This window comes from Lonchura striata, chromosome 14, assembly GCF_050655825.1.
Source record: "Lonchura striata isolate lonStrDom1 chromosome 14, ASM5065582v1, whole genome shotgun sequence".
NCBI lineage: Eukaryota > Metazoa > Chordata > Aves > Passeriformes > Estrildidae > Lonchura > Lonchura striata.
Genome location: NC_140716.1, coordinates 2,161,982 through 2,176,640, shown reverse-complemented (window position 1 = coordinate 2,176,640; position 14,659 = coordinate 2,161,982). Strand labels below are relative to the sequence as shown.

The window sequence follows — 14,659 nt, the reverse complement described above, 5'->3', positions numbered from 1 at the left end:
GCACTTTGGGGAATTTTGTGGGAATGAGGAATGGACAAATCTCCAGCCCCAACCCTCTGTGTAACCAGGAACTGCTTCCCTCGTTTCCAAAGCCTCCAACTCGATTTTTTTTTTTTTTTTAATTAAGCTTCTCCTTCACCACTTGGGATGGGTTTGGTTCCGTCATTCCCAGCCTGGCCCAGCTCTGCAGATTTCCCCTCATTTCCACACTGCTTCCAGTGGGTTTGACCTTATTCCTCTGCTGGGTGTGAAAATTCTCTGTCAAATCCTTCCCATCCAACCCATTTCTGCTGCAAAAGCTCCAAAAACTGGGAACAACCCCAGGACCTTCTGCTCCTCGGTCCTTCTGCTGTTCTGAGGTTTAAAGGAATCTTGATTTAATTACTGCAGTTCTTAATCAGACTCCATCCAGCCCTAAGGATTCAATTCCAGCATTTCCACCCAATTCCAGCCAAGCTTGGACCCGAGTCTCTCCTGGAGATGATTCCACACCCCTCATTCCTCCTCACCAGCTCCTTTTTGCCATCTCCACTGGGAAAAGCTGCTGCCATGAGCTCTCCAGGAGTTCTTCCTTCTAAAAACATGGATTTGCCCACGGTGAATTTTTAGATCAACAATTCCAGAACCTGGGAGCAACCCAAGGATCTTCTGCTCCTCTGACTCTCTGCTGGTCTGGGGTTTAAAGGGATCTCGATTGTCCCGTTCCAGTCCTTAATCAGAGTAAACTCCAATTCCAACATTTCCATCCAATTCCAGCCAGGTTTGGACCCAAAACTCTCCCGGAGATGATTCCACACCCCTCATTCCTCCTCCTTGATGCCAATCTCCGCTGGGAAAAACTGCTGCTAAAGTTCTCCAGGAGTTTTTTCCTTCTAAAAACACGGACCCAGCTGATCCCGGCTGCCTCGGGCAGATTCCAGAGGCAGGAGGAGCCTCCCGAGCTGCCGCACTGGCAGGGGCTGGGCTGGTGCCGGGACGTGTGGCAGCGTTTCCCATCCTCAGCATTCCCGGGGGAAAACCACCCCGGGATCCTGCCGGGACATGGAATTGCTGGGTGCGACAGAGTAAGGAGGCTTGGAGCCAAATTTGGGGGATTTCGGAGGGGTTTGGACACGGATCGTGGAATCCTGCGATGGGGCGGGTTGGAAGGGAGCACGGGGGTCATCCCAGAGTGGGAATGCATCCTGAAATTTGGGAATATCCCCGAGGGAGGGACTCCACACCCTCTGTGGGATCTGCTCAGGGCTGGCACTGCCCAGGGCAGGAGTTCAGGGGGAATTCCTGGGATCAGCCCCAGCATGTTCTTCTGGAGCAGAGCCCTCCCTGCAGGACAGGGACACCCGGGGACACCCAGGGGCACACAGGGACACCCAGGGATCCATGGGGACACCCGGGGACACCCAGGGGCACACAGGGACACCCAGGGGTCCATGGAGACACCCAGGGACAGACAGGGACGCTCAGAGATACCCAGGGACACCCAGGGACACCCAGGGACACTCAGAGACACCCAGGGACACCCAAGGACACCCAGGGACACCCAGGGGTCCATGGGGACACCCAGGGACACTCAGAGACACTCAGGGACACCCAGGGACACCCAGGGACACTCAGGGACAGCCAGGGATCCATGGGGATGCCCAGGGACACTCAGGGACACTCAGGGACACCCAGGGACACCCAGGGACACCCAGGGACACTCAGGGACAGCCAGGGATCCATGGGGATGCCCAGGGATATTCAGGGACACTCAGGGACACCCAGGGACACTCAAGGACACCCAGAGATCTATGGGGACACCCAGGGACACTCAGGGACACCCAGCGGTCCATGGGGACACCCAGGGACACTCAGAGACACTCAGGAACACCCAGGGACACCCAGGGACACTCAGGGACAGCCAGGGATCCATGGGGACACCCAGGGACACTCAGAGACACTCAGGGACACTCAGGGACACCCAGGGGTCCATGGGGACACCCAGGGACACTCAGGCCTGAGGGCCCCTCTCAGCCGGGGCTCCTCTCAAGGCCGAGCAGCCCCGGCTCCCTCAGCCTCGGCTGGGCACGGAGCTGCTCCAGCCCTTCCCCAGCCTCCCCCCCTCCAGGAGCTCCTGTCCCCGCCGTGCTGGGAGCCAGAGCCGGCCACAGCACCCCGCGGGGCAGCGTCACTCCCTGTCCTGCTGGGAATGCTCATCCCAGCACCCCCCAGCATCCCCCTGTCCTTCCCGGCCCGAGGACACGCAGAACCAGCCCCAGTCGCTCATTTTGGGGCTTTTATCTCCATCTCAGCTCCCGTTCCGCTCCGCAGTGTCAATGTAAAAAACGTGCCCAGGGGAATCGGGCGCTGGAATCAGGATTGCAGGGAATGCTCTCCCAGGCTTTGTGTTCCCTCCGTTCAGCCCCAACACGGCGCTGTTGGCTCGAGCGGGTGAAGAATCGAACCAGCCTTTGGAAAATCCTGAGTGTCTCCCAGCACAGATCCCGGTAAAATTCCTTTTTTTTTCCCCAGAGTGTTTATTTACAGGAAAAGTGCTGCTTTCTTCAGGGCAGCTTAGGCACCGCCGTGTTTATCCAGCAGCATTTTCCCTAGCACAAACCGCCAATAAATTCTAATAAAATAAAAGCAATTCCTTTAAATTAACCCCATTTGGCTTCAAGCTGCCATTCCCGGCGGGATCATTGCTGGGCAATAAATTGTGGGCATTTTCTGGGCGTGTTTGCCGAGCAGGTGATCCGAAGCTCCTCTCCTTGGCTGTTTGTCATGCCAAATTCTATTTTTATCAGATGACTCTTCCCATTGTCATGGCGAGAGCAGGCTGGAGTCTCGCTCGCATTTAGCAACCCATGCCCATAAATACATCAGCAGATTGAATTCCAGCCTGACATGCCAGCAGCAGCTCTGCCTCGCTTTTTTTTTCCCCCCCCCGTGTTCACACGTCTGACTCAAGCACCCAGCTCTAATTGAAAAGCCTCAACAGAGGATTAAGATCAGATCCATTATTATCAGCGCGATGCTCTGTGCATGCTGATGAGGAGGGGCTGAGCTCGGAGCTGCTCTGAGCCCCCAGAAATTGGGGAGAAAACGCTTGAGGTGGCGCTGGGAGTGATGTTTGAATTCGTGACAGCGCAGGGAGGGTGCGGGGAGGAGCGGGGAGAGCTCTGCCTCACTTGGATCGCACTTGTTGCATCGCAAAATACTCAAACCCCAAAACACTTCGTCCCCTTCTTGCCCAGCGGGGCCCCGGGGGGTTCGGGAGGGAGCGAACCCAACGCGGGGCTCCCCTCGCAGCCTGGATTTTCAGCCCCATCTTCCCTCCAGGGAGCGATTTGAGGGCCTGACGGAGCCAGCTGGAGGAAAAGCTCCCGCAGGGGATGTCGCTGCCCGGGAGAGGCCGATGCGACCTCGGGCTCTTCTGCCGGGGGCAGAGCCCGCGGGTGGCAGAGCCCTCCCGCTGCCCCCAAAGGCTCCCCGCGCTCGGCTGCCGATTCTGGGGGTCGGCAGGGGCTCGCTGGCAGCCTGCGGGGGGATCTGGAGGATTTCTCGGGGCTGGACGGGAGCTGGAGCAGGGGAAATGCGGCGCTTCCCCCTCCGGCTCCAGCCCCGGGGCTGCGGGAGCGGCAGAGCCGGGTAAGGACAGCCCGGGATGGGGAGGGAGGGACAGGGATGGAGAGGGAGGGACAGGGATAGCGGTGGGGAAGGGGATGGGGAAGGGGAAGGGGAACGGGGATGGGGATGGGGAACAGGGATAGGGGGACAGGGATGGGGAGGGAGAACGGGGATGGGGGAACAGGGAATGGGGATGGGGATGGGGAACGGGGATGGGGAACAGGGATGGGGGGACAGGGATGGGGAGGGAGATGGGGAAACAGGGATAGCGGTGGGGAACGGGGATGGGGAAGGGGAACGGGTATGGGGATGGGGAACAGGGATGGGGGGACAGGGATGGGGACGGGGAACGGGGATGGGGGAACAGGGAATGGGACGAGGGAACGGGGATGGGGAGGGACAGGGATGGGGACGAGGGAACAGGGATGTGGGAACAGGGATGGGGAGGAGGGAACGGGGACGGGAAACGGGGATGGGGAGGGGGGGACAGGGATGGAGGGACGGGGATGAGGAAAAGGGAACGGGGATGCGGGAACAGGGATGGGGAACAGGGATGAGGGAGTGAGGATAGGGACGGGGGACAGGGATGGGGATAGAGGAACAGGGACGGGGAGTGGGGCACAGACGTGGGAAAGGGGACAGACAGGAAGAGGTGGCGCACACGCTCGCAGGTGGCACACACATGGGGAGGTGGCACACACGCACACACACACACTCACACTCACACACTCACACTCACACACTCACACTCACACACTCACACACATCGCGGGGACACCGGCGGGCAGAGCCGCGCTCCGCAGCAGCCGCTCCCAGCTCCAGCCCAAGTTGCCGAGCGGGGGGCGGCCCCCGGGCTGCGGCACCCCCGGCCCCTCCGAGCCCCGAGGCTCCTCCCGGGGGAGCGGCCAGCGCGGGGAGCGCTCCCGGCGCGGCTGCGGGAGCGGCAGGCTCCGCTCCAGCGGGAGAGCAGCGCTGGAGCCGCAGGTGAGCGGGATGCGGGAGCGGCGGCGATCGCTGCGGGCACGGAGGGTGGGCACGGGGCACGGGGGGGTCCGCAAAGCGCACCCCGCTTGGGGAGGGGCTGGCTGGGGTGAAGGAGGCAGCGGAGACCTCGGTCCCGCTTGTGGAAACACCGAATTTGCCCTTCTGAGGGGGGGGTTGGGGCTGGAGTGACTCCATCCGGGCTGGGGGATGGAATCACAGCCTCTGGGCGGTGATGTGACCCTGTCCTGGCCGGGAGGATGACAGGGGGACCCTCCGGGCGGTGATGTGACCCTGTCCTGGCCGGGAGGATGACAGGGGGACCCTCCGGGCGGTGATGTGACTCTGTCCTGCCGGGAGGGTGACAGGGGGGACCCTCCGGGCGGTGATGTGACCCTGTCCTGCCGGGAGGGTGACAGGGGGGACCCTCCGGGCGGTGATGTGACCCTGTCGTGCCGGGAGGGTGACAAGCGGGGACCCTCCGGGGTGACAATCCTGGCTGGGGGTGCCCGGGAGGGACCCCCGGCCGTGGGGACGATGCCGCGTTTGAAGCAGGAGCAGCCTGAGCGCGGCTTTGGAGCTGGGAAGGGACGCGAGAGGCACCAGCGGGGACAGCCCGGGGCCGCTGTCACCGCGGGGATGTGGCAGAGCCCTGGAAGGGGCTCGGGGAACGAGCAGAGCCCTGGGATAGAACAGGGAGAGCAGGGGGTGCGAGCCAGGGGGGACAGCGAGCACGGATGGCAAGGGCAGGTGACATCGGGGGTCAGGGCAAGGTGACATCGGGGGACAGGGTAAGGTGACATTGGGGGTCAGGGTAAGGTGACATTGGGGGTCAGGGCAGGGTGACATTGGGGGCTCAGGGTAAGGTGACATTGGGGGTCAGGGCAGGGTGACATTGGGGGCTCAGGGTAAGGTGACATTGGGGGTCAGGGCAGGGTGACATTGGGGGGTCAGGGTAAGGTGACATGAGGGGTCCAGGTAAGGTGACATGGGGGGATCAGGGCAAGGTGACATGGGGGGTCAGCATGGGGCCCGGGAGCGGCTCCCGGAGCCCAGAGCTTGGCACGGAAGAGCAGGGCAAGAAGAGCCGGGCTCAGGTGGTTTGGGCTCAAGCAGAGACTTTTGTAGCTCTGGGGAGGAGGAGACCCCCGGGTGAAACCCCACAGCCACTCCCAGGGTGCTGGGACCAGCCTGGGGGTGCTTGAGGGACCCCCCAGCTCTTGGGGACAGCCAGCAGGGCTCGGTGGCTGCAGTGGAGCTGCACTGATCCGAGCCAGACACTCCAAATCCTGGGATTCCCCCTCCGGAGCTGCTGCTCCTGAGCTCCTTCCACCGCGGGGCTGCTCCTGCTCTCCCTCAGCCTGGGAGCAGCCCCAGGCTGGAATCAGCGCTCCTGCAGCGATCCGGAATATCCCTGACATCTCTGCGTGTCCCTGGATCGCAGAGAAGAAGGGAGGAACAGAAACCTTTGGGGAAAGGCCTGGGATCGGGGCTGTGCTGGAGCCGGGTTTGGGAGCTCCCCCCCAGCCCCACTGCCCGGTGGGGGAGCAGAGATGGAGCTGCACACCTTGCTCTGCCTGGAGCAATCCCACCTTAAATCCGGGAGAAATCCCAGCTTAAATCTGGGACCAAACCCACCTTAGATCCAGGAGCAATCCCACTTTAAATCCAGGAGCAATCCCAGTTTAAATCTGGGACCAAACCCACCTTAGATCCTGGAGCAATCCCACTTTAAATCCAGGAGCAATCCCAGCTTAAATCTGGGACCAAACCCAGCTTAAATCTGGGACCAAACCCACCTTAGATCCAGGAGCAATCCCACCTTAAATCCAGGAGCAATTCCAGTTTAAATCTGGGACCAAACCCACCTTAGATCCAGGAGCAAACCCATCCTGAAATCCAGGAGCAAACCCATCTTAAATCAGGAAGCAATCCCAGTTTAAATCTGGGACCAAACCCACCTCAAATCTGGGACCAAACCCATCTTAAATCCAGGAGCAAACCCAGCCTTAAATCCAGGAGCAATCCCAGTTTAAATCTGGGACCAAACCCACCTTAGATCCAGGAGCAAACCCATCTTAAATCAGGAAGCAATCCCAGTTTAAATCTGGGATCAAACCAATTTTAAATCCAGGAGCAAACCCAGTTTAAATCCAGGAGCAAACTCATCTTGCATCTGGGACCAAACCAATTGAAATCCAGGAGCAAATCCAGTTTCAATCTGGGACCAAACCCAGCAGAATTTGCTTTCCACAATTGTTGTTGTGGCAGGAGCAGCTGAGCCCGAGTGAGTAATCCCCGAGCACGATTTAAAGGTGTTTGGGGAGAAAAAAAAAAATTGAGCCAAGATTTGGGTTTATGGGTTATTTCATGAGTTGTTTGCTCCTAAAAAATAGGAGCAGCTTCTCAGGGGCTCTGGGAAACCCTGGGATGAGCTGAGGGGTGACAAGGTGGTACCAAATATATAATTTTAGATTTTTTTAGGCTTAAAAGCGGGAAGAAGCTGTTGAACTTGGAATTCAGCTGATCGGTGCTTAGTCCTAATTCAGAGAGTGAAGCAGAGGAGAAATTCCATGTGAGAAAGTTTTGTTTCCAGCAGAGAAAAATCCATAATTTGGTTTTTCGAGGCAACAAACGCCCCCTGAGAAGCGTCAAAGGCAGATTTGTCCAAGGAGAAAGTTCCTTTCCAGGAGAATCTGAGCGGATTCCTGGGATGTTTTCCACTCCGGCTGGTGGGAATGGGAAAAGCGAGGTGTCCCTGCTGCATTGTACAGAACATTTTCATCCCTCAGAGCTGCGGCGGCGCTCGGGGCGGTGCTGCATTTCCCTGCTGCTCCCACCCAAATTTCCCGGGATTTTTGGGTTATCCCAGAGCTGCCCTGCCGGGTGTCCCCAGCTCCTTCCTTCTCCTGCCTGCTCCATCCCCCCAAAAACCAGGAACGAGGAAGCAGCAGGTGATGGACACCCAGCTCCAAAAGGGAAAAATGATCAAATCCAGGGATTTCTTGCAGGAGCTCCACGGGATGGGAATTCTGCTGCCGGGTGACAATTCCTGGAGAGTTCTCCGGGGGTTTTTCCTCCCAAGACACTTTGGAAAGGCTGGATTCCCACTGGCTGTGTTATCCCTGATTATCCTGCCGTGCTCCTGCTGTAATTCCATTCCCAGCAATTCTTGTGGATGGGAGTGATGATTCCAGAGGCAAACAGGCAGCAGGATCCCACCCAGCTTGGAAAATCACATTTAATTCCTGCCCAGCTTGGAAAATCACATTTAATTCCTGCAATTCCTGCCTGATCCCTGCCCCACTCTCATGCAATGCTCTCCATGGAATTATTTTTGCTTTCCTGCTGTGACCAGAGCCAAGGAAAACTTCAGCCTTGATCTGGCTGGGCATTTTTAATTTGAAATTAAGAATTTTAATTCGATTTTAAACGTTTGTTTTTTCCTTAGGTTGGCATGATTTTCCAGTCGCTGTTCTGTTAATCCTTCTGTTAATTTTTCACCCAGGTTTATTTAGGAGTTTTCACAAATGCGAAATTCTAACACCATAACACCTCTGCTATTTATTCCCTGATTTTTTTGGGGGAAACAGGCACAGAGATATATTCAGCTGCTGTGGATGCCGATTTTTTCCTGGATGCTGCTCCGTTAAAACTTAGAATTCTATCAGTGATTATTCCAGGCCTACGTTCCCAGCTCCTCACTTTTAAGCAGAAAATCCAGAATTTATGGACAATCCCAGGGTGGGGGCTTGGAAATCAAAGCAGGGGGGAAAAAAAAGCTGGATGAGAGAAAATCCCCTGGAGGCGTGCTTGTTATTAATCCCTTAATTAAGAACACCAAACAAGGCTATGAGGGATCAATCAGCGCCTCTTAATTACCTTTAATCATCATCTTTAATCACCCTTTGTGGAGGTTCGGGGTTGTGGTGACAAAAGGAGCTGAGCCCAAATTGTGCCGGTGATGGACAAATTTTCACCTGGATAGGGGGAAAAAATTCCCTGTGCTCCTCCAAGGAAAACATGGATTTGCAGATGTCAGGTTTTTTTTTTTTTCTCCAGGAAAAATCCCGGAATTCTGCTGGCTGTGAGGCAAAGGCTGCGGGAAGGAAACGTGGAATGGGGATCTGGGTTTGGTTTGCAGATCTGGGGGAGGTTGGGACGTCAAATCCTGGCAATGGGGAATGTCCAGATGGAGTCAATTCCCTCCTGGTGCTGAAAAAATCAGGGAAGAGCTGGGAGGATTTGCCCCAGAGCCTTAGGAAATGTATTTCCCCTCAGGAAACGCCCATGGAAATCCCTGGAATTGTCCCTATCCAGCAGTTTGGGATAATGGGAGATGCTCGTGGATGAGTTTGGAGGTCCCTTCCAGCCCAAAGCATTCCAGGGTTCTGGGATTCCCTCCCCAATCCCCTCAGGGTGACAGGGAATGTTGTCCAGCTCATCCCACAGAACAGAAATCCCGAGGGAAAGGTGAATATTCCCACAAACCCACGGGAACAGCCCCAAAACGCTGAGGTGACAAAGTGTCCCTGGTGCCAGGAAAAGTCTGGCTGGTGAGGGAACCTGCAAGATCCTCTCTGTTGGAAAATCCAGAAAAATCCAAAAATCCACCAAAAAATATTCCAAAAAATCCGCACCTCTGCATTTGGGGCTGGAGGATTCCTCCAGGGGGAGAAGAAATTGGAAATATCCAAAGAAAAGAGTTTCTCTTCCCAAGGCCTGAGCTCCAGAGGTGGTGGAAGGACCAGGACGGAAGTTGTTGTGTAATTTATAATTCCTCCAGTCCTGAATCCAAGGATTTGCACTGTGGGAAAAGGGGACTTTGGAAAAGGTGTCCTTTCCCATTTTTTAGAGGATAAGCCACATCCTGACCTTCCCTGCTGAGTTCCAGCCCTGCTTCTTTCCACACCTTCCAATTTTTTTCCAGGCTCAGGTGGAAATTTGGGTGTTTTGGGCCCAGCCTGGATGTGTTGAGCTTGTCTGGGAAGAACATTCCCAATCCCAAGGATGCAGCTCCATGGATATGAGTCAATAAACCCTGCCTGCCCCATCCCGTGTGTTTTCCCTTCCTATTCGTCCCTTCAGTGATCCCTAGCGGGGTCACAGCAGGAAAATGGGAATTTCCAAACCCGTCCCAGCAGAGAATGAAGGGTCCCAGCTTCGGCTTCTCCCAGAATTCCCCCATAAATAATCTGAGATTTGCTACAACTCAGAATTTCAAAATAAGTTGAAGATCAGTATTTAAAATTCCAATTTTTCAGCCAGAACTGGACTTTTCCTGTGTTATTTTATCCAAGCACTGGAGTTTTCCTGTGTTATTTTGTCCAGGCTCCGACCCACTCCTGTTTAATTTATAAGGATCTTGGCTGCAACGGGATGCTGGGAATCGCAGGGATGCTCCCAACACCTAACCCCCAAATATTCCAGCAGCACATCCAGCTCCTCCTGCCCCATCCCACCCTCCAGGAGCTCCCTCAGCTCTCCCTGAATTCCCGATTTCCCCACCCAGCCACGTGAGACACCTACTCCCCATCTGCACATCCCCAAATTGGCTCGGCACATTTGTGATTCCTCCCGGGAGCTGCAGGGGCTCCTCGTCTCCCCCAGCTTTTCTCACCCCAGGAGAAAGCCCAGCCCTGATGGATGGAGGTGGCTTCGGATTGCTCCTGGAGACAAGGAGTTTTTCCAGCGCTGTGGGCTGCCTGTTTGTCATTCCAGCTCCAAACCCCCGGTTTTTGGTGTTTTTTGTGGGAATCTGCTCGTCAGGTGACGGCAGCAAAAATTGCTGGGTTTTTCTTCCACCTTCACCAGGGTTTGCTGTGGGATTTGGTGCTTGGAATCTCACCTTCACCAGGGTTTGCTGTGGGATTTGGTGCTTGGAATCTCACTTTTGAATAGGTGGCGTTCCCAAGTTTCTCCACCTGATAAATTGAACCCCACTCCGACAAAAAGGTGGGAAAATATTGCTGGGAATCAAGCTCGCCACAGGAAAGGGGCGTTGGAAATTCTCCACCTTTTTCAGAATGGTTGGTAGAATTTATTCCAGCTGTCCTGGAGCTGCCCACTGCAGCTTGGATTTCCTGCAGGAAAAAGGGATTTTTTGGGATAAAAAGCAGTTCAGGGTGAGAGGAGAGGATGCAGGAATACCAAAAGTAATCTTGAGAGATGGAAAAAAAAGGGGTTTATTCCTTCCCCTCTCTGTGCACACACCCTGACCTGCTGGGGAAGATATCAGACATGATCCTTGCTGGCTTGGAGCTCAGGAATTTTTTTCCCAAGGGTTTTCCATGGTTATGGAAAGTTTTACTTCCTCTCATGATCCCAGTTCCAACCCCAACACCTTCCACTATCCTGGGTTGCTCCAAGCCCTGTCCAGCCTTGGCCACTTCCAGGGATGGAGCAGCCACAGCTTTTCTGGGAATTCTGTTCCAGAACCTCTCCACCCTCGCGGGGAAAAATCCATCACAGCTACCGCCAGCCCTGGATCCTGTGAAAACGAAACAGAACCTGGGATCTGCTGGGATGAGCACAGGGATGAGCACAGGGATGAGCACTGGGATGAGCACAGGGATGAGCACTGGGATGAGCACTGGGATGAGCACAGGGATGAGCACAGGGATGAGCACTGGGATGAGCACTGGGATGAGCACAGGGATGAGCACTGGGATGAGCACTGGGATGAGCACTGGGATGAGCACTGGGATGAGCACAGGGATGAGCACTGGGATGAGCACAGGAATAAGCACAGGGATGAGCACAGGGATGAGCACTGGGATGAGCACAGGGATGAGCACAGGGATGAGCACAGGGATGAGCACAGGGATGAGCACAGGGATGAGCACAGGGATGAGCACTGGGATAAGCACTGGGATGAGCACTGGGATGAGCACAGGGATGAGCACAGGGATCCTCCCATTGTGCAATTCCTTTGTTTGGGATTGATCCCATTTCTTGGCTGAATAATCCAACCCCAAATCCTGAACAGAACAGAAAATGGAAGTGATTGTAGAAGTCCGCTTTGAATTCACTCTTCCTGTCTCCGTTTTCCTTGAATTTTTGAATTTTTGAATTTTTGAATGTCTGAAGTTTTGAACTTCTGAATGTTTGAATGTCTGAATTTTTGAATGTTTGAATGTTTGAATGTCTGAATTCTTGAACTTTTGAATGTTTGAATGTCTGAAGTTTTGAACTTTCGAATTTTTGAATGTTTGAATTTTTGAGCATTTGAATTTTTGAATGTTTGAATGTCTGAATTTTTGAATGTTTGAATTTTTGAATGTTTGAATTTTTGACTTTTGAATGTTTGAATTCTTGAGCATTTGAATTTTTGAATGTTTGAATGTCTGAATTCTTGAACTTTTGAACTTTTGAATGTTTGAATGTTTGAATGTCTTCTGAATGTTTGAATTTTTGAATGATCGAATGTTTGAATGTTTAAATTTTTGAATTTTTTGAATGTTTGAATGTTTGGATGTTTGAATGTTTGAACTTCTGAATTTTTGAATCCTTGAATTTTCGAATTTTCAAATTTTCGAACTTTTGAACTTTCAAACTTTGAATTTTCCTTCTAGGAACAAGATGCCCATGAAGTTTAATCTCTCTTAAGAAGAAAAACCAGGGAGAGAAAACAAAACCCCCCATGGATCCTCTGCACTTTCCCAACGCGTTCAGCATGGAAGCCGCTCCCGGCCAGGAGAACTCCTCCGTGCTGCCCAACGCCACGGAGAACGGGACGCTCCCGGAGCCGCCCCCGTTCCAGTACATCCACAAGGTGCTGATCCCCATCTGCTACCTGCTGGTGTGCGCCGTGGGGCTGAGCGGCAACGCGCTGGTCATCTACGTGGTGCTGCGCCACGCCAAGATGAAGACGGTCACCAACATCTACATCCTCAACCTGGCCGTGGCCGACGTGCTCTTCATGCTGGGCCTGCCCTTCCTGGCCACCCAAAACGCCATCTCCTACTGGCCCTTCGGCTCCTTCCTCTGCCGCCTGGTGATGACCGTGGACGGCATCAACCAGTTCACCAGCATCTTCTGCCTGACGGTGATGAGCATGGACCGCTACCTGGCCGTGGTGCACCCCATCAAATCCACCAAGTGGAGACGCCCCAGGGTGGCCAAGCTCATCAGTGCCACGGTCTGGACCTTCTCCTTCTTGGTGGTGCTGCCCGTGATCATCTTCTCGGACGTGCAGGAGGACTTCCAGACGTGCAACATGAACTGGCCGGAGCCGGTCAACGTCTGGTCGGCGGCGTTCATCATCTACACCTCGGTGCTGGGCTTCTTCGGCCCTTTGCTGGTCATCTGCCTGTGCTACCTGCTGATCGTGGTCAAGGTCAAGTCCTCGGGGATCCGCGTGGGCTCCACGCGGCGCCGCCGGTCGGAGCGCAAGGTCACCAGGATGGTGGTGATCATCGTGGTGGTGTTCGTGTTCTGCTGGCTGCCCTTCTACACCATGAACATCGTCAACCTGATCCTCATCCTGCCCGCCGACCCCGTCCTGGAGGGGCTCTACTTCTTCATGGTGGTGCTGTCCTACGCCAACAGCTGCGCCAACCCCATCCTCTACGGCTTCCTCTCCGACAACTTCAAGCAGAGCTTCCAGAAGGTTCTGTGCCTGCGGAAGGGCGATGGAGCGGAGGATGGAGACCCCGTGGAGCACAGGCAGGAGAACAGCAGCCGCCTGCAGGAGTCCATGCTGACCCAGAGGAACGCGGAGTTCAACGGGCACATGCAGACCAGCAAGGTCTGAGGGCGTGGCCCGGCACCGCGGAGTCCCCTGGAGGACTTGGGGACTTCAAGGTTCAGGAAAAGGAAAACGTGGAGCCCTGGAAGCTCCAAGAAACGTACGCAGAGGGCTCTTCCCTGCTCTTCCCGGCTGGAAGTGCCAAGCTCTCGTGGTGTCCTGATGGATCCGATGTCTGGGACCACTTTGGGTGCTTCAGGGAATGATTTCCAGGCGTTGTACCCCTCTAGTGATGCAAACCAACACTTTGCCAGCTCTAATTCCCCTGTTAAGATTGGTTTAAGGCTCCTTTGTACTGCTGGGATCAGCTCCGAGCTGCAAACAGCTCAGCTGGGATCCTTGGGAATTCTTCAAGGGGATTTCTGAAAGGAAAAGGAGATTTCTTCAGCGTTTCATGCAAAAAAGGCACCAGCACTGCTCTGGAAATGGGATTTGATGTGCTGGGTGCTGCCTTTGCTTTGTTTTCCTGTCACTAACCCATCCCAGGGAGCCAGAACAGCCAGGAACCCTTCAAACACAGCCAGAAAGGATAAAAAACCCAGATTGGGAGAACGTTCTGGAAAGGAATCCGTGTAGCTGTGACATTCTCACCTTCCCACCCCATGAAAAGAGCTGTGACTCTGTCGTTGTGATGTCAGTGCTGATGGCCGTGGGCTCCTGGGGAGAGTTTGTGTCCATTCCTTGGGTCTGAGTGTAAGCCTGGACTCAAAACTGCATTTCCAGAAATTAAACCCAGCTCAGTCACCTCTGAGTGTAAATCTGGATTTGAAACTGCATTTCCAGAAATTAAACCCAGCTCAGTCACCTCTGAGTGTAAATCTGGACTCAAAACTGTGTTTTCAGAAATTAAACCCAACTCAATCACCTCTGAGTGTAAATCTGCATTTGAAACTGCATTTCCAGAAATTAAACCCAGCTCAGTCACCTCTGAGTGTAAATCTGGATTTGAAACTGCATTTCCAGAAATTAAACCCAGCTCAGTCACCTCTGAGTGTAAATCTGGACTCAAAACTGCATTTCCAGAAATTAAACCCAGCTCAATCTCCTCTGAGTGTAAATCTAGACTCAAACTTGTGTTTCCAGAAATTAAATCCAGCTCAATCCCCTCCTGACTGGTGCAGTTGCCAGGAGATGTTTGCACCTCAATCCTGGAGGTTTTCCCCAACTTTAATGATTCCATAATTCCATTTATTCTCTTGGATGTGACACTCCCAAAGCCAGGAACTCACTGGACACACCGAGAAACACGCACAGGATGCACCCAGAGCCTGGCTGGGACCATGAGTAATTTACTCCCAGGTTTCTCCCAGTAGCAGGCAG

General features: G+C 54.3%; 1 protein-coding gene across 2 annotated transcripts; it reads left to right on the top strand.

Annotated features, from left to right (window-relative positions):
* Positions 1 to 3,121: 3,121 nt before the first annotated feature.
* On the top strand, positions 3,122 to 14,097 carry SSTR5 (somatostatin receptor 5). Of its 2 annotated transcripts, none has more exons than XM_085592083.1 (2): positions 3,122 to 3,632; positions 12,258 to 14,097. In XM_085592083.1, exons 1-2 carry the CDS (start codon positions 3,398 to 3,400, stop codon positions 13,343 to 13,345), a joined length of 1,323 nt encoding a protein of 440 aa, XP_085448209.1. In that variant the 5' UTR covers positions 3,122 to 3,397; the 3' UTR covers positions 13,346 to 14,097. The 2 variants fall into 2 exon arrangements, with proteins under 2 accessions (XP_085448209.1, XP_077643030.1); XM_077786904.2 differs by lacking the exon at positions 3,122 to 3,632 and adding an exon at positions 4,103 to 4,593 and having other exon boundaries at positions 12,165 to 14,097.
* The last annotated feature ends 562 nt before the right edge of the window (positions 14,098 to 14,659 follow it).

Coding starts and splice junctions, on each gene's coding strand:
- SSTR5 (XM_085592083.1), top strand. CDS start 3,398: ATGCGACCTCGGGCTCTTCTGCCGGGGGCAGAGCCCGCGGGTGGCAGA. Junction 3,633..12,257: donor CGGGAGCGGCAGAGCCGGGT/AAGGACAGCCCG, acceptor ACTTTCCCAACG/CGTTCAGCATGGAAGCCGCT.